Here is a 25,967-nt window from a genome sequence, read left to right on the forward strand (position 1 = left end):
AAATGTAATCTATATTAAATTTAAATTATATATTAAATTTAAAGTGTTAAAAATTTTATTAATTGCTATAAGGCACAAAGGCAGACTAGATAGAGTCCTCTGGAACTCTTGCAGTCAGTGAAATGGGTAAGGTAGGCAAGACTAACACCACACCACAAAAATAGTTTTGTTTACTGCAACTTGTGATTTAGTAAGCAGGAGAAACACCAGCTGAGGCAAGAAAGTGTGGGCAGCTGAAGAAAAATTGAGGAGGAGGATTAGAGGTAAAACATATTTCTCCTCTTCACATTTCCTTCAGCTGATGATCACGTTTACCCAGTAGTCCTGCAGACAAGTGTGATCTTGGAGTAAACACCAACTTCAGAGGAGCTGAGCCTTTCCACTCTGGTCTGAATTTGTTTGGGAAACCAAAATGATATAACTGCATTATTTGGCTCATCCTCAAAGACAAAACAGTATCACCCACGGTGCATCCTTATACCATGGGATGAGACATTCTGAAAAGCCACTGAGACTGAGATCCACGTGTGCTGGGGACCCTGGGGGCAGCTGGTTCTGGGCTCCTCAGTGCGGGATCAGACCTCTCAGCCCTGCCAGACAGAGGTTTACATCCATGCTGCAAATTACATAGTCAGCAATAAATTAAGATTTCTCCTATGTGTGGCGAAGGACTTTACTAACCTAGTGCAAACCCCACCATTTTTGAAGGGGTGCTAATGCTGAAGAGGTGGATTATGATTTATGCAAACGTAGAATTATAGGTTGGATTTCCAAAACTGTTCAGTGCTGATCTGTTTCCACTGAAGCTGATGTTGAACCTTCCATGGATTTCAAGACAGGCAAGTCTAAGAAACTATCCCTTCAATTTCACTTAAATGAGAATCAGCAGTCATTGTATTTGTATTTCTGTAGAGCTATTTGTCAGCTCTTCTTCAACAATGGTAAACATGAACAAAGTACTCAATATAAAACCATGGAAAAAAACAGCCAAAGGAAAAAGAATGACTGGTTAGAAACTGACCTCAAAACTCGCAATGGAGGGTCACATCTCATAAACAAATACATTCACAGTCACTGTGCAAGTCAGGACCAACAATTCAACAATTATTTCTTGAATACCAAGAAAACCAAAAAATTCAAGAAAGAAAGCGAGTAAGCAAGAGCACACAGAGAAGCTGTATAGGCAGCTCGAAGAACAAATTTTAGCTGCTTCAACTTGATCAACAAAGGAAACTATTTTTAGAAATTACTTAAAGGATGTACCAAAAGTCATGTGTTTTCCACAGGAAAAAACCATAGTTGACAGATTTCCTCAAGGTATATACAACTGCTGTTTACACAATAAATACATTCTCACAATTTAGTTACCACTCCTCAAAACTATTTTTTTCCCAATTTACTGTTAGATGTTTAGAAGAAAAGAGAGCTAGAAATAAAAATGTCTTGACATCGTCATCACAGCTAATAATTAATTATCCTGACAGTACAGGCAGGAAAAGTGCATTATGTAGGTAAGGGTAATATCAAAGAGACAGGTAAATCTACCAATGGGTACTGTGCTCACCATCAGCAACTTATGTTCTCAAAGAAGTCACTGACTCATTTTTTACTTTTTACAAAGGTGAAACAGCTTGATTATGTGGGGCACTTACCTGCTGTTTCCCGGTATAGATTGAAGGGGAATAATAGTCAGAAAAAGGTTTGTTTTGACAACAGGACCGTCACAGGAAAAGGTCTCTGAAATGTTGCAACTATTCACTTATTGAATTAGGAACGAGCCTGCCTTTTTTTTTCTTTGAACATGTCAAAATTGAAACATTTTCTACTTTCTACTGCATTCTCTCTCAAATCTTGTCTACCAGAATTCTGGGACAAATAATTAGAAATTACTTGAAGGTAAAGTATAGTAATATATATGCTAATAATTCCAGGTAAGTTATTTTGTTGGAACTTCATATGGTACTAAATCATCAAATGATAACTTATGTCTTTAAAAAGAAATTACCAAAAAATCCCTCTTGGCTACTCTTGGTTCAGCAGAAGTTGAGTGTGTTTATAATTACGAACAATAAGTATTTGAGTACGGCTACTCTCAAATGCTTGCATTTCATATTGATGCTTACAATCTGAATAATACATTTGTGTGATGTTCTAACTCATGTTAAATGCACTAGCTAAAGACTGGGTCAGTGCAAATAAGCTATATACTTAAAGGATCAATTATCTGATTAATTACTAAGAAGAATGCATTTCTTTTAAATGCTAGACTTCCTATGTACTTTCAGTCCTAATATGCACAGAAACTCTTCAACCAGGAAGAATTCAATATTCTTACTTCAAATTAAAGTCTACACTTGGCAGCATACTCTGACTGACTCCTTTATCCAGACAGTGCAAGCAGTTTAGATCATTTCATTATCTCCAGGGTGATCATCTGCTCATGGCTTTGTGTGCATACTTACATGAAGTTGACACAGCCCGTCCCTGCAGGTGGAGCAATCCAAACGAAGCTGAGGTTTGTGGTTGGGAGATGGCTCACATGGGACGCAACCACACTGCACATGAACTGGTTTCCAAACTGGTGGTCAGACATAATTCCTAGGAGAAAGACACAGAGGAAAAAAAAACATTAACACGTGTTAATGGCTCATTGCAAGGTGCTAACAGACTGAGAAATGCATCTGCCATGTGTTTCATCATGGAAACAAGGAAGGAAAAAAAAACTCCAGGGGGATGCCATCAAGTAATTAGGGTTCTCCAGCTGAGAAAGATGCAGGAGCAGCCACGTTAGTGCCTTCTCGCAATGGCCTTGGGAGGCTCTCTCTGGCGCCAGTGTGCCTGCAGCTCGAGGCCTTTGCTTGGGCTAAAGTTAGTTCCAATGAAAATCCTGGAGCTGGCCTTTGCTTCAGCCAGAACTGACTTTGCATTTACTGCAAGGCTCCATGTATTTACTGCTATTAGTCTTCACGAAGCTAATACCAGAGGAATTTGCATTTTTGGAGGAGCTAGATCACAGCTACTCTAAATTAGTTATTCCATTACCTCATTTACACCCATTACTGAGCTAAAAGTAAATAACATGTGAAGCAAAAAAAAAATAATTGTATTTTAATAAGAAAAATCAACCTCTTAGAGAAAGGTATTATCTCTTAGAAGGCATCTATTTGGAAAAAAGAGATGAGCTCTGGATTAATGAACTCTTATGATCTGAAATAAAAGCAGCAACCTTCCACAGTTTTACCAGTACAAGTTCCTCTGATTTTGTTTTTTATTTCTTTTTCATACATGCCTCTAATACATGAAATAATGTAAATGTCATCTATTAATCCCTCCCTCTGGAATTCACTGCAGTTCATCATTAGACAAAAGAACGGTATCTTTTAACATAAAACAATTTCTGACAGCCATCGTTTTCCCCTTGGAGCCCTTTTGTAGTTTCCCACAAAGTCGTGCAAACTTGATTGTTTGTTTGACACCCTTTGGCTTAAAGGGAGACAATCTTACCAGAGTGGATCACTACACTTTTACTCCTGATACATGAAAGAGTAAAGGATGAAACTATTCTTTTAAATGCAGTTATCAGAAGAGAATGCCTTGTTCCAAGTTACTTCAAATATTGAATCTTCATTTTAGAAAACAGTGACATGGGCTGAAACATTAATAACAGGATCAAGAAGAAAAGGGAATGGCAGTAGGCATCACTGTGCTCAAAAAGGTCAGTCAGCTGTTTGGTGATTGCATCTCACAGTGTACAGTGGCTGGTATTTTCCAAACTTGCTTGTTGCAATTCAAACAACAGCCATCTCTGACTCTTAGCACCCTTTACTACTGTTTTTGATGGCAGTTCTTCTGTAATGAGAATGCAGCAATTTCTTGTAAGCCCCCATAGATCCAGAGGTGGAAGGAGTTTGCAAGTGAGGGATTTACATCAAGGAGGGGGATGAATCCTTCCTGATGCAAACACACTGCTCCACCTGGTGTCCCCAGGGACTGGATGCCAGTAGCACCTTGCAGGGAATGGACGCTGTCTCACAAGCAAACCATTTCACATTTTATAGACCAAAAGCAATGTCTGAAATCCCAGTCAGGTACCAGTGACGCTGACAGACTATAGCTCAAGGTTATGGATGTTATTTATCCTCAGGGCTATGAAAATCTAAAGCAGCTCCAATTTTTGGGGGGGAAGATATGAGCCACAGTGAATTTAAGTAATCCATCCCAGGAGTGACAGGAGGCAGCAGGTGATGGTAGTGATGCCTGTATCTTTTACAAAAAACCACAACCTCCTCATTCAGCATTTTTCAGTTAGTTCCTCACTGAAAATACACATGAGATTTTCTGTCATTCACACAGTCACAGCTCAAATCCCCAAATGATGCTGAAGCTCATTGTGCCAGGATAGTCACAGAGAAGGCTCAAGCTCCCCTGAGTGGAATCTCCTTTCTGGAGATCAGTAGTTGGGAAATCCAGAGAGATGGTATTCTACTGACTCTTCTTTATTGCAAGAGACTAGATTGAGATGAGGTCTAATCGTCTCTTGCCATGATATACTGATTTATTTACCTTTCTTGGCCAATTGGGAGGGAGTGACATTAACATCCTTAAGGAATCTCAGAGCAAATGCTATTTAGGCAACTGCTTTGCTTTGCCCAGGGTGAAAAGGTGGTAACCCTGACTCTTTCCCAAAGCTGTGCATCTTGTCCCTCTCTCTGCAGTTTGTGCTAAAGTCAGTGGCTTCAGTGCTGAGGGCTGCAGTCCTGGAATGGATGCAGAGCCCCAGCTCTGGTCTGTCACCATCCTTGGCTCTAAAATGGGAAGCAGGCAGCCACAGACTATCAGGTTAATTAAATAACAGATGCTGTCAGGGGAGAAGCAGGAACAGCCCTTCAGTTTGAAGAAATTCCCCCTTCTCCAGAGCCAGCCAAATCCAAGGGAGGACAAAGGCTGCCCTAACACATCCCCCAGCCAGGGGACAGGGAGACCAGCTTGGGAAATGTGACTGCTTCCCTCTCTGGCAGCTACTTGTGAGTTAATGAATTCCCTAGGTTTCAGGCAGTATACTGCAAAAATGTGTCCAATAGATCAAACACATACAACATCTGTGGAGAATTTCTTTCTCCTTTGATTTACAGTTTAAGAAAGAGCAACTTTGCAGTGACTAGAATAAATTCAAAACAATTGAAAAAGCCAATTCATTCAAATTTTTTTCAGAAAAAAAGTCAATGAATATGACAGCAATCACTCAAAATCCCAATTTTATAAATTTACTACTGCGTTATCTTTATATTTTATTAGTAATTTATTGTCACAATTTTTACAATAGAAACAACCCTCTTCATTTGCTGGACCTTTACTGAGTAAAATAACTCCATTTAGGAGTTCAGAGCCTTCAGAACATTTAACAACAATTAAATACTGACATTTGAGTGAGTGCCAGTAACATTAAAAAGCTTCTTGATGCCTGAATCCCAAGGTTTCCTATTGAAATGGTAAACATAAAAATGATAAAAATGCAAAAAACAATGGAAAATTCAATTGATACTAAGAACTCACTAAACTAAGGGCAAAAAATATTATTTCACCCTTTTGCTTCCAGTCTTTTTGCAGTCCCCTGCTATGGAAGGCAACTCCTCCCTTCTCCTCCAGCCCCTCTCCAAACTGGCAAGCTGCTTCTCAGACTGCATGTTTGCCCCATAGCAAGTCAAAGGACAAATGGGAAATAATATTCTGTTGCAAAAAAATTAAATTACTTCAAGGCAAGCCTGATTATACGGCAGGTCTGAGAACAAAACTGTATCCTGTATGTACCTCTGTCAGCTTCAGAGTGGCTCAGGTAAGTATTGACTATAGGTATCTCCCTCACCCCTGTGACCAGTGCAACACTACACATTCAAGTGTAATGTTTACAAAACTAATAAGGTAAAATTTTATGATCTTCCTGTATAAAACTCTTTAAACACTTTAGCAAAAAATCAAGTGTTTCCATATCACTTAATGACTAATTAAATGTTTAAAGTTTTGTGAGAGCTAAGCATCCACAGCTCTAAAATGTGCTGCATGCAAAGAAGCTGTTAGGATCTCTCTGAACTCCTTTTGTCCTGGTTTTTACAGTGTGCACTCATCATAATGACATGTTTCAGACATCTGCACTTTCTAGATTCTACATCCCCTAAAATTTCTGAGGCTTTAGGAGTCTCTGTATAATCAGTATAACCACTATAACCATTCAAATCCCAGACATGCTTTGTACCTGCCAACAGCACTGCTAGGAGAGGAACTAGACATTCCCAGTCCCACTCAAGAGGGAACTCAGCAGCTGTTTTTATTGTGTAAACTATAAAAAAATGTGCTTAGCTCTATTCATTACACTATCTATAGTCACTGAATCAAAGAATTTCTATGTGAAGAGGGAGATTTCAAGGGATAAAATAAATACAAAAAATGTGGGGATAGAGATAAATATTGAAAGGATAATCTTAGGTAAAGTCAGATGACAAATCTTCGATCTTTAAATGTTTAAATTATTTTATTGATTATCAGAATCTCTAGTAGGGCTGTAATAGCTAATGCAGGGAAATATTTTGCTTCTTTTGTAAGATGGCATGCAGGAAGGTGAAAGAAATGTGAAAATGCTGATTCAGGTGGTCCACAAATTCCCAAATTCAGGTGTTGATTCTGAACTCATTATTACTTTCACCTTTTTGTGTAGCTTCTCCAAAACGGAGAATCCTACATTATAGCAACCATTCTCCCATTTGGACCCCTGGAAGCCAAAAGATGATCCTTTCTACTGGTAGAGCTTGGGAAGCATCTAATGGTACAGATAAATGCAGGAAAGAGTAACATCATTCTGTGTTTTCTAAGTCTGAGAAATGTGGATCTGCAATAGCTCTCACTTTCACCCAGTAACTACATAATATTCTGTATTACAACATAACATATCTTCCTTAGAAAACAGTTCTCTAAATCAGAACTTCATAGAAGGAGCTCATCTGCATGTCAAGGTCCTTGGTAAACCCACCATGAAGCCTAAGGCTCAACAGAATTTCCAGTGATGAACCAGATGGCAGGTAGTGTACCATTTCCTATTTATTACATGGATTGAGTATGATATTAAAGGAGAGAGTTAATGTTAAATGCAGGAGTAAAATGAATGACCACATTTTGGCTTTGCTGCTTCTGAACTGATTATCTGCTACATGCTTCCATTTTCAAAGCTTTGTGTAAGTGACAGCAAAATGCCAAACATAAAATATTGATGAAATACCAAGAAGAAAAAGCTCTAAGTAACCAAATAATTCTGGGATCTTTGAGAAAGCAATAATTCCTGATTAGTAGAAAATAAATTTAAGTCAGAAATAGACACTTTCAAATTAGATTTTGCATTATGTAAAAAACAAAATATCTAGTCCTAGGAACCATCTTTTCCCTTAGGAAACAGAGCTGGAGGCCTACATTCTCCATCCAGGCTCTAGCATCTCAAAGGGTGATCCACAAATCCACAAGGTAAGCACAGTTCTGCCTGGTGTTACAAAACAGGGAGTGATGCAAAAGGGATTGTGTCTGAAAACACCTCCTGTCCTGAATCCCAGGCTGAAGTGGCCAAACCAGGGATGGCAACTTGTTTTTCCCATGCAGCACCAGGGACTTGTTCTGAGGGGAAATGTAGGATGATTTTTTCTTTTTTCTTTTTTCTTTCTTTTTTTCATAATGGAAAGATGCTGGTAGCCATGTCTTTTATTATTACCAGTTAAAACAATCACTTTGGCAGGGGGCTTATGCCCACAGTCTCTACTTTTCAGCAGCACATCCTCTCTATGAAGATCAGTTGTACAGAGAGGTGCCCCACTCTCTCGTTGCATATTAGATCACACCACTCAGATGCAGGAGTGCTGGGACAAGTGACAACCTGGTGGCTCCTGACAAAGAGCCAGGTTTCTCAGTAAAATCCCTGGGGAACAGGTCTCCAGAATGAAAGTTCTCCTGCAAGTTAAGGCAGAGCTGTGTGCCTCTCCATATTACCTGAGGAGCAACAGAGGCTACAGCACAGCTGGACCTGGGGTTGGCAAGACCTGAACTCACAGAAAGCCAAGTGGTGGCCTTAAGGAATATTTTAGGCTAACACCCGAATGTATATAGACACAAAGTGCTGTTCACAGCTGCTGAAGCTGCAGCTTTCAGACCACATTTTCAGAGGTAGGAACCTCCCTTTGTCCTGTGTATCTTCACATGTTCAAAGGATCTTTTTGACCCTTACCTGTAAACATATGTAAAAATGAAATATGCATTTTCACTGAATGCTACAGAGAGTGAAAAAATGGCTTATCTTCAGTTATCGGAAGAATATTTGAGCAACATCCTTAAATTGTTATGAAACTCTTTCAGGACTCTGCAATGTAACTCTTAAAATTCTAGAACTAGTGGTAGGAAGAAAATCAAATTTCTTCCTGGTTTTGGTAGGTTTAGTCTTTTTTCTTTTTTTAATTTTTTAAAATGTATTTAAGAAAAACATCAATAATCTGTGTTGAAATGGACCATTGGGAGTAAAGAAATACCTGGAGCTAGTAACTATAATTTCTAAAACATGAACACAAATATACAGTTATGAGCTCTTGCAGTTTCTATCCAAGCAACTAGCCAGCTAAAGATAACTAAATTACCCATGCAAGTTCCTTTCAGTCAGAGTGAAAGTGCAGAATAAGGCCCTAAGTGAATTGCACCCACCCAGCTAAAATATGCTGTTGCCAATTGATTTTTGGGGGTGATTTCATTCTGCTTCCCAGGAAAAACACATCTCATTTGACTGAGTGTAACAGACTGCTAAAGCACTTGGTAACCCTTGTGATCAATTAAGGGTCAGGAAGGTTTGATAAATTATTAAACAGCATGAAGAAAGAAAAGACCAGCAACCGTCAGACTCATTCTTCCACCCAGCAATATGTTACCTTTATCTTTCTTGAAGTCAGTTGTTTGTTTCATTATTATTATTATTTTTACTGCTTCATTATTAAATAATAAATCCTGTCAGCATATGCATTGCTGGGGAAAATACCATCCACATGTTAATAAGAACACTAGGAAAAAAAACCAGGTAAGTGTTTAACATCCTAATAAAGTCTGTCACTAAATTTTGTAACTCTTTCTGTGGTCAGGAGACAACCAGAGCCTGAATAGATCAACCTTCAGAGGGTACCACTGTGCTGAAGTGACTCAGCCTTGAGATAAGAAGCATGGGTTTTATAATCTTTTGCCCAGTATGTGAAATTTAAATGTATTTTCTTTAGAGTCCTGAAAACAGTAATTTATTGCAAGTTCACATTTGAATTACATTCACAAACTGGGATTCAGGTATGAAACCACTCCATTTGGGGCTTTTAGGTGCTTACAAGAGAAGTGCTTCATATCCACATTTTTTTATATTTACTGAAGTAAACCCTTTGCTAGAAACACAGGTTTGCAGGAACGAACCACTAATCAACAGATTTTTGAAAATTTGCTCTGAAAGAGAGGATATATTTTTGCTTAATCTCTCATTTTACGTTCTACTTAAAAGGGATTTTTAATCAAAACTTTTGAGAAGCCTTTTGTTAGAAGCCACTTAGGGTCATAATTTCATCTCAGGGATTTATGAGTATTGGTCTCATTAAACCTAACAGGAGTTACACATATGGAAATTGTGGAGCGTGGGGAAGAGAATATCCCCTTTCTACAGCATAATTCCCAGGATACTGAATGAATCCCTTGTGTAATGTGTGATTTTGCTCCATGAGTCAAGGGAATGGGGTGGTGAGATTCTGGTCTACAGCATTTTGGTGGTTTCAGGCCATTGTCAGAAGGGATGAGAAGCCAATTTACTGCTGAAATCTAAGTGCTCCATAGAGAGCAACACAGCACTAAGTGCTCCAAGGCATGTAGATTTAGTAACAGTAAACAGGGACCAGCAGTAATATAAATAGAAAATGCTAATAAGTTAGTGTGTTGCTCAAATATAGACGAAGAAAAAAATCTATATCCATGAGCTTGAGCCAAAATCTATTTTAAATGTTTTCCTAATAGTCCCAGCACATTTCTTTAGAGAAACCTGTTAAGCTGACCCTCCATTCTGTACTAGCTTTTTATAGGTTCTATTTTAGCACCCAATTCCAGTTAATTCTGTTGAAGGAAAGCAACTGTCCCCAGTTTGCATCCACTTTTTTTTTTTTTTAAATTGTTACTGTATTTGGCTGGTGTCTCATCCATATGAGCAGCTCTTGTAAAACTTCCAAAAAATATTGTATTGTTTTGAATCTTTCCACTTTGCAAACATAAATCTGTGTCCCAGGAGCCAAACACCAGACACTCCACTTGGTAGGGCTTATAGCAGTGACAAATGTGACAAAGGGACACCTTGTTATCATGCCAGACATCTGCTCCCACCAGACTCATACTCAGAGCCAGCAATAACCACATCCCTCTCCTTACAGCAGCCACAATTCACCAAAGCAGCACTGGAGCCCCTGGAATTGCCCCAAATTTGCTTTAGTAGAGATGAAACTGTGAACCAGCAGTTTTAACTGACAAAACCATCCTGACCTGCTCACTTAAACAGAGCCATGAGCCAACCAAACCTCCCTGCTGACCAGAGCAAGGAACATCAAATAAAACATTGATGTGCAATAACTAGAAAATCACTACACAGCTCAGTAAAAATGTAACTGCCCAACACTCATCCATAAACACACACATCCTGATTGGATTTACAAAGCATCCTTTCAAAGGCAGTAGCTTCCAAAGGGTTGCTTTTTTTAAAATTAACCAATCTTCACCCCAGACTCAGCTGTGCTGGGCTGAGTGGTTTGCACAGTGACAACATCCCTTCTTGGCTCTATGGCTGCTGGTAACACCTCCTGGTATCCTGTTTGCTGTCCTACAGCCTAGCATGACTAATTGGGATAATGGCTTTACCTACAAAAGCCTAAGTCTCTCTTTAATTTATTTTAAATTAACTTAATGGTTTCTGGCAGCAGTCTGCCTTGTAAGGCATTTCCTCTATTTTGATCCCTTGCCCACAGCCAAGTTTTGCATTTGCCTGCATTGCCATCCCTGCCTCAGTCACCACAGGACTCACTCAGCACCTCACATTGTGGTTGCACTTGCACTGTCCCTAATTACTCTTCATATCTCTGTTATCAACATTACTGGTGAATTCTGATGCTTTAAAATTGATAGTTTCCTCCAAGGCAAATTAAGTCAGTCAAACCAATCAATAACAATAACTATATAATGAAACCAGAGGGAGTTCCATATAAATCTTTCCAGATGGAGTATCCATCATTTGCAGACATCTCTTCCTGTTTTGGAATAATGTTGTTGTGGAAGTTATCCTCCAATTCCTTATCCCAGATGATCTGAAACTCAACTTGAAACCATATTGTGTTGTCTGGGTTAGCTGGGATAGAGTTGGTTTTCTTCCTAGTGCTGTGTTTTGGATTTAGTATGAGAATAACATGGATAACATACTGATGGTTTAGTTTTTGCTCAGTAGTCCTAACATTTAGGCCAAGAACTTTTCAGTGTCTCATGCTCTGCCAGGGAGCAGGTGCTTAAGAAGCTGGGAGGGAACATGACCAGGACAGCTGACCTGAACTGGCCAAAAGGATATTCCACATCATAGAATGTCATGCCCAGTTGATAAACAGGGGGGAATTGGCCAGAAGCTGCCACTTTCTGCTCAGGGACAGGAGGGGCATTGGTCAGAGGGTGGTGAGCAATTGTGTTGGGCACCATTTGGGTTTTTCCCTTTGGGTTCTAGTCTTCTCTCCCTTTTTCATTATTACTATTGTATTTTACTTTATTTCAATTATTAAACTGTTCTGATCTCAACCCATTAATTTTCCCTTTTTCTGATTCTCCTCCCCATCCCATGGAGTAGGGAGGGGATTGGAAAGTGAGCGAGTGGCTCACTGTAGTTTGGGGTAAAACTGCAACGTGGACAGAGGCCTTGGTTTGTCCCTCACCAGCATCAGCTGCAACATCTCCCCAGAGCTGGAGACAAATGGCACTTTCCATTCGGAGGAGCATCCCTGGAGGTGCTCCAGGTCTCCTGATCCCCCTTCCCACAGCTGGGCTTACAGCAGCCTCAGCAATGCCTACAGTAGGGTGCAATATGTGAGGTCTCCTACAGCCCCAGGTGCCCTTGCTGGGACACTGAAGTGACCTGTGGCACAACCAGTCCCACAGTCTCTGGGAGCCTTTTGGGACAGCTGAGCCTCACAAAAGCCTATGTGCTCAGGAAAGATGGCACACAGGCAGGAGACATCCATCTGTGAGGGAAAAGCTAGCTGAAGTAATGACAGACTATGGTTTTATCTTCATACATTTATACATGGCCAACCACTAAAACATGTGCCATTTGTAAGCACTAATTAGTATCTGTAACCCTGTGATCAAGAGTCAAGATATTTGCCTTTTTTCAACAGCTGACACTAGTGTCACAGTAGTGCTGGTTTGCTACAAATTCCTCAGAATTCATAAATATAAAAACCAGAACCAGAAATAAAGCTGTACAATGGGCACCATCGCCATTCTCAGCCTCTGCAATGGGGTGAAAAGAGCAGAGAAATCATAGACCAAGTTGGTGGGAGAGGTAAGGGAGAAGTGGGGCTGGAAAAATGGTTTTGTGGGTTGAATGGAGGAATTTCAACTAAAATTGTCAATCTCCAGGAGTTCTTTTTTTGAAACTGAAATTCAACACTGCTTGTTCAAATCCATCAGTATCTCTGTCCAGATCAAATTAGTGGTGCTCTCTATGCATCTTTAACATCTCTTTTTATGATTACTATGGGACAAAATGGAAAGTCTAGCAGTTGTTCCCTTTCCCTTGTAAAATGTGCAGTAATTTAATTTGCCTCCTGGTTTATCTTAAATAGTGCAATGATCAATTCTTTGCAATTTTGTGCTGCCTTGCCCCCACTGGACAGCAATGGACCATAATGTTGACAGTATTACAAAGAGAAGGGCAGCACAGTCAGGAGGCTGAATTTCTGCCCACTGAAGGCAGAATTGCACCCATCAGAAGAAAATTCCTCAGAAAATGTACTGCAAGCTAACAAATATGAACAGCAGCAAAACTTTTCAGGACAAAAAAACCTGAATACAAAACTTTACACACCAAAAGAATCAAAAATAATCACAGCCAACAAGCTCAGAAGGAATAGAAATTATTTTACTAATTCATTCCTGCATTACTACTTTTACTCTAGTGACAAAAAATCACCCATGAAAAAAATCTGGTGCATTGCCCCCTGCCATATGGTATATATTAAGACACACATACCACAGACAGAAAATTGTAACACTGCAGTTTTGTTTCTATCTGACAGCAGTCAGTTGAGAGTCACAGGAATGCAAAGACAGAAATTCTGCATTTCATTCCTTTGCCTGAAACTTACTTCTAGACAAAACATCATAAATCCTAAGCATGCAAAAGCACTTCCAGATCAGATATAAGAAAGGCAAATAAAAGCAAGCTACCAAGAACAGTAACCCTCTTGTAAACTATTAGTCAATATTAAGTGAAACTCCTGGGGGAAAAGAGAGCAGTTATTGAAGTCTTTGTCCTCAGAAGAACATTTTACAACAAAATGGTAAAGGCTGATCTTCTGCAGTCATTTCAGGTTCAATATAGGACCTCAAAATATAGTGCTGGGGGTGCTGCCATGCAGATGCTGCTGGGCTGCCCCAGGGGCAGGGCTGAGCTGTGTCCCCCAGAATGCCAAACACTGCTCCATAGTCCTGGTGGAGCTGCAGCCCCTGCTGTGCTTGGTATCCCATGCACTTATGGAAAAAAAAAAAAAGCCCAACCCCCCCCCCAGGAAACAATATTCCCATCTGAAGCCTAATCAATGTTCATGTGATTGCAGCCAATGTCACAACGTGCATGAAGATTAACTGTGCTACAGAAATGGGGTGCAGGGGGCCTCTACTACACGACTCCCAAATCAACCTGTGGCTTTGCTGAAAAGGAGAAAGCTTTATCCAGGTCTGTGGAAATAAGATGACACCACCAAACTAAAGATCATGTGTAAGAAGGTCTGTGTTGCATTTTAGAATTTGGGATGGAAATGAGAAAAATCAAATTTGGACTCCAAATGTGGGATGTGAGCATCAGCAGAGCATCCCAGGTGCTCCTGTTGCATCAGCTAGGTGCTTGAATTTAATCTTAAACCTTGCTTGCTTCTGTTTCGTGAATGAACACTTAGCTGAAAGCCTGCCTCTCCCAGATGATGCCCCCCACTGTGACTGTAGTAGGATAAATGTTCCAAGATTTTGCTGCGGTTTTAAAAAGGGTTTAAAAATACACTAAGTCAAAGTAACACCCAAGGGACTTACACTAGAGAGCTGCAGTCCTATTAATGTATAAAGAGAAGGCTAAAAATACAAAGATAAAACATGGCTCTGCTTTTTGACGTGCTAATCTGCCCTTAAGAAGAAAAATACCTTGAAGAGCTGAAGCTCTACTGGGAAGTTTCCCCCTTCATTATTGTTTTGCAATAATGAAAAAAGTGTGTGGTTTACTAAGGGAGAAATTTAGCTTTCCATCTCAAAGTCTCAAATACATCTTTTCTTGTTCAAGGCAGATTAGCAATTCGGAAAATGAGCAGGTTTCCTAATTTACATTAATCTCAGCCCTGCCATGCATGCTAATTGAGGTGTTTTCTTTTGGGATTTCCAGATATGTTGCAGTTGTAACTTTGCTGTTTCACAGTATAACATCAGCTCTCACAAATATCAGCCTTTCTTCACATGTCCATGTTCTCTAACCCGGCACTGATATTTTTCTTGGAAAACATCTAATGATTTATGAATGGAGTTAGTGCTTCTGGATCCTGTTGCTCACAGATAAACTAGTATATAAGAGGATATTTCTGGTAAATAAATCCTTGCCAAATCTGCATAGATTAGGGAGTTTCCAATTGATCTACAACTATGGGTCAAACATGCTAGATAGTTGGATCTGGAATAATTTGGGATCCTAAAGCTGACTAAGAGTATTATTAAGGGCAGTGGTCAAATCAGCATTGAGGAAGGATATTGTATTGATAAAACTACTTATTGGGTAGACTGAAGAGCCATGTCATACAAGTGAACCCAAATGGTGACAGAGCCATCCCAGAGGGAGGCTGAAGACAGCACCACAGTGGCTACCTGAGGAAGATGCTCCATGTCTCCAAGTAAGCAAAGACATAGAGGAATGGGGAATGCCTGTGTCCTTCTTCCCCCAAAAATACTCAGAGTAGAACATTTGTGATCACTGACTGTGGCTGTAATGAACTGACATACTCCACACTTATAACACTACCTGGACTTTACTTTACAGTTTATCTCAATGAATCACCATACTTCACTTTGAAATAACTTCCATAATTGGTTTTCACCTATTTTTCATTTAAATGCTTTGAAATACCAGCACTGCACAACTGGAGCTGCAGGTTGTCCTGGCAATATGTCAAAAGCTCCAGGGCTACCAACACTGTGTATATAGGTGTACAGTTTTTCTGGGGTGATACACACAGTTTTATTATTCCTTACACAGCTCTCTGCAGTGTAGTACAAAGTACAGATATCTCTTTGGAAATGACATTTAAGCTTCAAATAGACAGCCATAGAGAAATAGTAATGATGGAAAGACCAAAAACATGCAATATGATCTTCCAGCTTTTGAATGCTTCTTTTTCCCTTGTTCATTCTTAAATGATACACTTAAGAGATCCTTTGAAATAGCAAATTAAGGAAATAAAGCATTTTATCACACACAAATACACAGACCCTCACACTGCATGGCATTAGCTCAGATCTGTCCAGTCCATATTGACAACTTACACCACTTGAGCTAGCTGTCTTAAGATAGTTAAGCTTGGTTATGCTGAAATCACTTTTCTGAATAATTTGACTCCTGTGAGCAGCTCCAAATTAGCTTTCAGCTAATTTCAGTTTAAGTCAGCTACTGATAAGAATATATAAAATTGTAAAACATATAAAAACTGAGTAAACACTCAAGCCCCTGCTAATTCCCTTGGGAAGGGTCTAGACCACTTGAACCTATACTTTAGATGGATACTGAGGCAGTCCTAATACAGCAAATGATCACACTCCTTTTATAAACAATGTGGAGAGATAGGTGCTTGTGATAGGCCCACAGAAAGCTACCTATCAATTAGGTCTCACTCAGTTTTCAAGCATTCTGTGATAATAAAGATTACAGAGAACAAAAAATTTAATATATGCAACAAACAAATTGTGATTCCCATAGTTAGCCCTACAATACAGCTATTTCCAAGAAAATGAAGGAAATAAATATTTTTCTTGCTAGCAGGCACCTTTTATTGTACTGTCAAATTAGAAGATTCTTGATAGAGATAGTCTGTGAGGTAAATACTGAATTCCCAATATTCACTGAAGATGCAGCATCCAGAATTTTTAAATCTTTTTATAACTAATTTTAAAATCTTTTTATAAATAATTCAATCTGAGCAAATGGTAATTTTCAGAGATGTGTAACATGGATTAATTACTTCAGGAGAATCATGCCATTAGGGATAGCTACCTCAGTAAATTTAATTTACTTTTGAAGTACGAGAGAAAGTAAGATTTACTGAAAAAGTGGTCAAAGAAGAACATTAAGAATAAAAAGGCTGAATTGAAGGGAGGTCATGATATATCTCTGCACAGTAGTGGGTGAGGCAGGTTGGGTTTGGTGCTCTTTGGGGTGCTTTGAAATCGTGAAGGTAACAAAAGATGCTATATTAGTACAGAAAAGTTGAAAATAACTTTCAAGACAAATCTTTGCTGCTGAAGGGGATCGTTTTAGTGTGATATTTTATTCATAAAAATGAATGCATGGCTATATATTCAAAGCTGAGCCTGCAATGTCTCAGATCATTTGGACAAGTAAGTAATAGCTAAACGACTACATCTCTACAACTATGGTTGTAGATATAAGTGTGCTCCACATCAGGATTGGTCTTCTGACAGGAAAAATGAATCAGCTAGTACAGTGTAAGATATCTTTATCCTGTTAGAATTGGATGTCTGCTAGAGAATATGCCAGTTTGATCACAGCTTCCTTCCTGGAGCTCCTGTTGTTCCATCAGTACATATTTTTTGTGCACAAAATACATCTTAAAATCCAATATATGACAGAAAACCATATTTTAGAGCTTCTGAGACTTCTGTCCAGAGGATATTTCCTGTAGGAAAGCCTTTCTTTGGTCAGATGGTCTAAGCAGGAATAGCAGCACTTTGGCTTTGAGGCTTATGCTTTTCCCATGGAGCATTACTGAGATCTGATGTGTGTGGTCATGCAGTTCTTCCTTATAACTGCTCAAAGAAAGAACATCCTATTCTTTGCTCCTTTCTGAAGGGCCACCAATGGATTGTGTTACATTCAATTAAAAAATGCAGCTATGCCACATATTGCAGAACATCCCAGGAGTGTTGACTGTGAATTGAAGGTTAACTTAAAAACTTTTTATGCATTTTGCAAAAAACCACTAGTTCTATTTCCCCCAAACTCAATATCTGAGTTCTTGGGGTAATTTTTCACACTTTGGTTTAAACAGCTTCATTTGAACAGTTAATTCCTCTGGTCTCATGCTTACTTCTCCCTCACTACCATTGCTTCAGCAAACATCCTCCCCCTCAACGTCTCCACCATCCCATTCTTTCTATTCTCCTTCCATACTGTCTGTAGACCTCAAATATCCCTGTTCAGATTTTCTCTGCAACCCATCCCTTCCATCTCTTTCCTCAAGTGGTTCTCAAATGACAGTCCTCGCCACAGGACTGCAGAACAGAGCTATCTTCACCTTCTTTCTTGAGAAGAAGTGGAGCTAATTAAATATCAAACAGCTAATTCCAAGGCAAAGCACCAGGGTTCACAAAATCCAGCACATACTGGTTCAGGGATTTTTCTGTCATCAGTCATCTCAGAACGATATGCTCACAAAATCCAAGAGCTTCTGTACTAACCTTCCAAATCCTCAAGTCACTTCTGGAACTAAAATGACCCACAAAGAATGAAAAATTCATTTCATTACAATGTGCTGTCACCAATAGAACACTTTTCCCTATATTATTCAGCCATTTGGCTGAAATCTGCAGAATTCCAGTTTGGCTCATGACAACTGTGGATTCTCTTTGTGTCATTCCCATTATTTGAAAGGCCTTGTTGTTTTCAGTGTCATCTAAACATAACTGGCCTATGTTGTAATTAAACTTTGATCAATTTTTTAATGGGATCTCAGAGGAAAACAGTATTTGACTAACATGTATTATTCTGCATGTATTAATCAAGTGAATTCTTGTTGAACTGCAGAAATTTCACATAATAACTACTCTTCTCCATTGTTAATTAACTGAGCAGAAAAATAATAGAATCTCTTTTCACTGAAATAATACTTTGGTACCCAGAATAGTCTGAAACTTTTATTTTAATTTACAACTTTGATTCATTTAGTTTCAGAATACCAGTTTTAGCCTTTCCTGAGGCAGCTTATTAAAAATACAATATCCCTATATTCAACCATAGTCCCAAACAATAACAAAACATTTATGGCTTTAAGCACTTGAATCACTTAGGCCAGCTGTGCCTTATAAATCACCACTAAATAGCACTGCCATGAGTATTGTCATGAAATGTTAGTCAGCATTTTCATCAGAAATCTGGAAGATCTGAAATCACTGACTGTGACAGTTTTTAATGATATAAAAATTGGCCAGGTGGGAACAATCTGTGAGCCAGGTTAGTCACATGGAACAAGCACCTGCAGGAGGAAGAGACTTCCCCATAAGCCTGAGGTGGCAATGCAGAACCATTTCACTGCTCTGCAGTACTGAAGAGGAAGGACCCATCACATCAGGATTGATGCTGGAACTGACTAAGGCAGCCCCATTTGCTCCCTGTGCAGCAACTAGAGCCACTAAGAAAAGGTGTCAGGTGACACCAGTAGGCAACTCTCTTCTCAGAGATGTGGAGACACCCATTTGCCATCCTGTCCCTCAGGGGGATCAGTAGATGGTCACAGGACTAGTGCCACAGCCTTGGTCTTCACTAGCAAGTGCTCCAGCCACACGACCTAAGTGGCAGGAGACAAAGGCAGGGATTGGCAGAACAAAGAACCCCCTGCTGCAGGAGAAAGTCAGGTTAGAGACCCTCTAGGGAACCTGAAAGTGCACAAGTCTATGGGACCTAACGAGATGCACCCACAGGTCCAGAGGAAACTGGCGGATGAAGTTGCTCATGAAGTTCAACAGGATCAAGTGCAAGGTCCTGCACCTGCCTCAGAGCAATTCCAAGCACAGGCTGGGCAGAGAATGGATTGAGAGCAGCCCTGAGGAGAAAGACTTGGGGGTGCTGCTGGATGAGAAGCTGGACAGGACTCAGCAATGTGCACTTGCTGCCCAGAAAGCCAAATGTCTCCTGGGCTGCATCCAAAGGAATGTGGGCAGCACATCAAGGGAGAGGATTTTGCCCCTCTGCTCCACTCTGGTGAGACCCCACCTGCAGTGCTGCATCCAGATCTGGGGCTCCCAACAAAAGAAGAACGTGGACCTGCTGGATTGAGTCCAGAGGAGTGTCACAAAGATGATTAATTAGAGGGATGAAACACAAATAGGATTGTTCACCCTGGAGAAGAGGCTCCAGGGAGAGCTTATAGTGGCCTTCCAGTACCTAACAGGGGCCTACAGGAGAGATGGAGAGGAACTTCTTCACAAAGGCATTCAGTGATGGAACAAGGGGGAATGGCATCAAACAGAAAGAGAGTAGATTTAGATTAGATATTAGGAAGAAATTCTTTGCTGAGAGGGTGGTGAGGCACTAAAACAGGTTGTCCAGAAAAGCTGTGGCTGCCCCATCCCTCGAAGAGTTCAAGGCCATGGATGGGCTTTGAACAACCTTGTCTAGAGCAAGGTGTCCCTGCCCATGGCAGGGGCTTGGAAACAGCTGATCTTTAAGGTCCCTTCCAATCGAAACCATTCTGTGATTCTGTGAACTGAGGCTACAAGAATATATATTGCTGGGGTTCACAATTTTAGAAAGAAGCTGAAAATTGCTGAAGTCTGGAAAATAAAGCTAATCTACCTTACACTTTCTGCTTAGATATAAAAATTATTCCTTACACTAAAAATTCAGTGTTCAGTGTTTATAGGTTACAAATTGAAATTTAAAAGTGATTTGATTTCAGTAGATAAGTTATCCTAACATAAACAAAATACCCCCCAATAAAGGACTTTCAGACACATTGCTAAAGACACAGCAAGAAACAGCTCCTGGAGGTTCAAAGGAGAAATATTAAAATTAGAAATTAGGCACATTTTTAAACAGAGTATGATTAAGGACTGGAAAAAGAAGTACACAAAGTGGATTCTTTACTTCTTGTAGAACATGTAAGGTCATGCACTTTAGATAATAACAAGAATACTTTCAGCTATAACCTAGAAATGACGGAGGAGGAGAAAGCTCAGTCCACATTAGTCAATCACTGTTTGACAATGAGCTACCAGTGTGAAAAAAGACAAACACTGCCCTAGAATGCATCAGCTCAATTATTTCTGGTAACGATGGGGGAAGTATTAGTACAGTGCTGGTAAAGTATTGCTAAGACATCACTTCAATTATTGTGTGTAATTATGAACGCTTGTGTTCAAAAAAGATTAACTTAGGCTGGAGCAGCTGCAGAGAAGGACTACTAGGATGATGAGAAGAATGTAAAATATGTCACAAAAGGAGAGAGAAAGAGCTTGTCTTGTTTAGAGAGAGGATGACTGCTATCACTAAATATCACAGGGTTGTAAAGGAGCTGTTTAAGCCAAAAGACAAGCATGGTATGAGAACAAAGGGTTGAAACTGGACTTGAATAAATTTACTCTAATTTAGATCCTTTTTAATCACTAGGCAAATGAAGCATTGAAACAATTTTGCAATAGGAATTTAGGAGATAAACTACTATAACCAGCTTTAAGATAGAGCTTAAATCCAGACACATTCAAGCTACAGCATCACTGTCAGGGCTCCTGCAGCACCAGGACCAGAGCCAAACGGGAAGGTTCTCTCCTGGGGATGGTTCTCTGGCACCACGGCGATCATGTGTCAAAATGGGCCAAACCACCCCAAACTGCAGGGCCTGCTGAAACCAGCATCATGCTTAAATTCTGACCAAGCCTTGAAGTTGTTATCTTAAAAACTTCTCTTTAAAAATTCAAAATTATATCTACCTACCAAGCAGCACTGTTTCCAGGTTTTCTGTTAATGCCAGAAATCCATTTTTAAAAACTAATCACTCATTCATTTTTTCCAAAGCAAAGCTCAAATTACACTGAAAATGCCCCTGTTAAGTGGACTTGTACCAAGGTTCATATACAAAAAGGTAATATTTAGATCATGCTGCCAAAAAGAATTACCTGCATATCAAGTGACTATTCACTGTTTGTCTTGTACTTTATGTGAGTAGGAAGCCCAGCGTCTGCCACAAACTCAGGTTAGCTTTGACTAACAGTGGTTCAGCTTAATGTTGTCTGCCTGGTTTGAATGAATCCTGCTGCAAGTACCTTTCTTGTTGCATATGAGGTGATGAAGCAGCGCTTTAATAGCAATCTAGCTGTGGTATGGTCATATATTGTTTTCCAAACCCCTCCTGTTTATCATAAAAGGTCATTTCATCACACTGGTTTCCTGAAACCCTTCAGATTTATCATTTTTCTTCAGGGCACAAAAATACAAAATCTGCTTATGAAGACTCTAAGCTATTTCCCCTTGTATTAGAATAATTTTTACACTACTTATATCTTCCTACTACTTCATGAATGCCTGCTCTAATTAGATTGACAGCTTCTCATTTTGTTATTCTGAAAACTGTAAGACTGCATTTAAAAAAAACCCAACCAAACACTTCTAGAAACAAACTGCAAATAAGACGGATGGGGATTTAAAGTGCAAATTCCCTCATATTTAGAATTATTACTGAGTTTAATGAATATAATTTTAATTTAATAATATAAATAAAAATAATATTCACATGAACAAGGTTCTTGGTTGTGTGGTTCATGTAACTCATAAAAGCATGCCTATCATTATTTCCTCTGAAAATATCCTCTTGACTATATCCCATTTTTAACCACTCCAGAGTCCATGTTTTTTTCCTCTGATGCAAGTATTTTTCTTTAAGATATTTTGGAGGGAGAGGGGATTTGTGACAAATAAAGTAGTGGGAATATGATACGTTTTCTTTTATTAGTAAAACATGGAGGAAATTTTTTTTCATTTGAAAAAGACAATGAAAATAAAGACAAAACAGGATCTTAGGTTATTTTTATAAGACTGTGATTCATGAAAGTGAGTACTACTTGAGTGAGTCTTTTACATGTTTTCATATTTGGGTGGGATTTTTTTAAGTAAGTGGCATTGCTTTTGAAGATATTTAGGTTTCATTCACAATAAAAGATCTAGTATAAGCACAGGAGGCTCAAAATAAAGCATGCCACAAGATTACAATTGGTAGTACTGAAGAACCAAGTCCCTCTCATAACTGGTCAGCAGATGCCTCTGTTGGAAATTGCAAATGAATTCAGTTCAAAATTAAATGCTTTCTGAGTCATTCCCTAGAGACTGGAATTCAGCCTTTAAATACACATGAGAAACCATCAAATGTGAGTCAATAAAACAATGCATGAAAAGCCACTTGTGCTGGCGAGACTCTTCTACACCAGCTTTTGAGAAAGTACTTCAGAGGGTTTGCAATAGCATGAATTCCACAGCCAGCATAAAACCAGATTATGTTAACAGTAACCTTTCCTCCTTTTCTCACCCTGTGCCAACAGGGTGACATTAAATACAATTTCACTTAAATAAATTCACTTATTAAGCTAAAAAAAGTTGCTTCCTGTAATTTCAAAGCTATGTTTAAAGGACACTGTAGCTGCACTGCACTTTAGCTATTCTGAAGGCTGAATTATGAAGCTGTTAGTTACCAAAACCAGACAATACCCTGAGTCTCTGACAGAGAAAAGCCAGGGTGGGACTCAGCCCCAGGCACAGACAATGTAGACGTGCCTGTGCATGAGAGAGGAGTCTTGGCTCCTCACAGCTGGGATGTTGGTCAGCCCATGGCATGGGACATGTGTCCACTGTAGGACATTAAATCTCCATGTGCCCAAGCCAAGAAAAATTAACCAGCTGTACGCTGACCTTACCTCATCTTTGGGGAAGGGACAGGAAACAGGTTCTAACAAACTTTATATATCTCTTGTGATGATAGCTTAGATCTTAAAAGCTAGATTTCTAGGGAAATTCCCAATCAATTAAATTTAAAATACTTCATATGTTATGAAATCAAAATCCTATGTAGTGAAATGTTCTAGTTTACAAAGTCCCTCAGTCTCCATGAGCCAATCTATGCCACCTTTTTGAGTTCCCTCTGTCTAGGGCTTTTTCTGTGTAAAGTGCTCACCACAAAGCCCTGCCATAACTGAATATGACAGTTGTCTTTCAAAATTCCTCTGGATTTACAGCAGTGAGCATCAGAAAATTGCATCTCCAGAAGTACTTTGCATTTCAATCAGTCCTTGGAAAACAGAGCACCTGAAGGCATGGTTGTATGTGAATGCCTGAGCCAGACAGCCAAGGTCCCCAAGCTATACACAGCAAAAATGAAGTCCCTAATGGAAGGATGCTCAGAAAAAGGCTGAGGAGATCCACCTAGGAGTAAAGCACAGAAGAAAATCCTAAACTTTCCTGGTATAAAAAATGAAAAAATTCAGTAACTAAATTCCTCGTAAAGATTTCCAGGATAGAGAATGTTACTGAATTTTACATATCCTGCTCAGCATATATAAGTGGAGAAAAAAAACCTGTTTATGTTTTAATAAAAGGCTAAGCAAAAGTCCTTTAGATTATCACATATATCTGATAAATTCTTCAGAGCAAATCTGAATTCCATGCTCATGCTAAATCTTTACCCAAACTTTCATCAGAGGCCAGCACACACCTCTTTGATAGTCTCGGGGGAAATTGAGGCAAAAGCACATTCCAGTTTATTTGGTTGGACCCTTGGCAGATTATGACTGAAGGTTTTTTAAAGAGTTCATTACATCTTTGCCCTCCTTAAGCAAAGGTTATCACAAAGCTGCCTGTTGGAGTGAATTATGACTACTGGGTGGTCACTAGTGCCTGTGATATTACTTATTACATGTTCAGTGATAATTTTAAATCAGTAGATAACAAGGAGAAATATTTACCAAGACCTTCATTATGGAATTTAAAAATAGCAAAATTGCAGTTACAGGGAGAAAATGATAAGTTTAATGTATACATGCGCTGAGCAAGCAGATGGTATATTTCAGGAAATGTCACTACTCACATCAAAATTAAAAATTTAAGCTTAATCCTTCTAAAAATTAAAACTTGCAAGATGAAACAGCTCTTAAAGATTTTTTTTAATCTAGACTTTGTTAATGTTCATATTCTTCATCTTAACAGCTAGTGCTGTCAGCATTTATTGATTCAGCCTTCTAATAATTACATCATTCTTCCAGTATGTCAGAGAATGTCAAGGTGACTATGATGCCATATGACTGGAGTATGACTCCAGTGTCACAAAATATTTGTGTCACTAGTTTATCCAGAAACAGACATGTAGCAAATCTCAGAGTGATAGAGAGAAAAACACTGACTTTACTAATAAACTGCTATGCAAAATGTTTCATCACTTGCTGTAATGCTGCCAAAATAGTCTTTTCAAGTAATTATTTAAATAGTTTTATTTAAATAAACTAGAGCTCAGTGAGAGTGCTTTGACCAGCATCAAATCTTTGCAAAACACCACAATATCTTTCAACATTCAGCTATTTAATTTGATGTTATCTGGTAAAAAAAAAATCCAACCTTCTCGCACAGCTGCAAATGAGGGCTTCTGTATCTACTGGATTTCTTCTAAACGCTTTTTTCCTTCAAGCACTCCAACCACTCAAGCTGAGGCTTATGAAGATACAACTGCTTTGGTTACAAACTGCACCAATTTTAATAATTGCATTACTTTTCCTCAGGGTTGAAATGAGGCAAGAATTGCAGTAGTTTGATTCATTTGATAAATTTAAATAAATCCTTGCTTAAGGCTTTCAATATCTTGAAGTTATAGTTTTGACCTAAAAGCCATATTTTCTTTCTTTTCAGAAGCAAAAGCCAGTGTTCAAGTGACAGCAGGTCCAGTGGGTCACCAAAAACAATGAAAATCAGACAGCAGGTGAACTGTTTAAGTATTCACACATCTATTTTGTGAAAGAAATTAAAAATCATAATTTCTTCTCCCTCTCTCTCTCTCAAGAACTTTAAGAAGTAATGTGCAAAGCCACACCTGGACTGACATGGTCACCCTGGAATAATGGATTTCATTCAGTAACAAAATCCACCAGAGCAGAACTGAGGAACAGCTCTGCTCCAAGGACTAAGGACTTCAGGTGAAGCTCTTGACTTTTTCTTCCTGGGGATTTGGCAGCAGGGCTCCTATGAGGTGATGCTCACTTAGGAGCAAGTGCATTTTAGACACTTTACAAATTCCACTTCGAACTAACCCCAAATTTTCTAAGCTCAGTAATCAGCAAATACCCCTTTTAGCCATGGCAGAAGCTGTAAGAATGACCTTACCCATGCAAAGGCAGAACCCCTTCTTCTCTCCACCTACCAACAGTGCCAGCAGTAGCTGAGCTGGAGCAGCATGGGGGGACTCTGCCCTTCCCTCCTGTGCCCCAAGAAGGTGAGGAGCTGGCTCTGTTCCCAATGCAAGAATGAACCTGGGAACCTCCTCTAGTTCATGTATTTTAGCACCCGATAAAGACGCAACCACACCAATCACTCCCTACAAACAGCAACTGCCTCTCACTGGTATATTCTTGAAAATTGGGATATTCCTTTTAGCAGATTTGGAGCAGATTTT

General features: G+C 39.3%; 1 protein-coding gene across 2 annotated transcripts in view; it reads right to left on the reverse strand.

Annotated features, from left to right (window-relative positions):
- RELN (reelin) overlaps nt 1-25,967 on the reverse strand; it is a 272,354-nt gene that overhangs the window by 192,802 nt on the left and 53,585 nt on the right. For both annotated transcript variants that reach the window (XM_085040349.1, XM_085040356.1), the window contains exon 3: nt 2,463-2,598. In XM_085040349.1, the coding sequence (XP_084896475.1) occupies nt 2,463-2,598 (136 nt within the window). The remainder of the gene's footprint in view (nt 1-2,462; nt 2,599-25,967) is intronic.

The sequence above is a fragment of the Lichenostomus cassidix genome, chromosome 1Aa (genome assembly GCF_008360975.1).
Source record: "Lichenostomus cassidix isolate B80296 chromosome 1Aa, HeHo_3.0, whole genome shotgun sequence".
In the NCBI taxonomy this organism is placed as follows: domain Eukaryota; kingdom Metazoa; phylum Chordata; class Aves; order Passeriformes; family Meliphagidae; genus Lichenostomus; species Lichenostomus cassidix.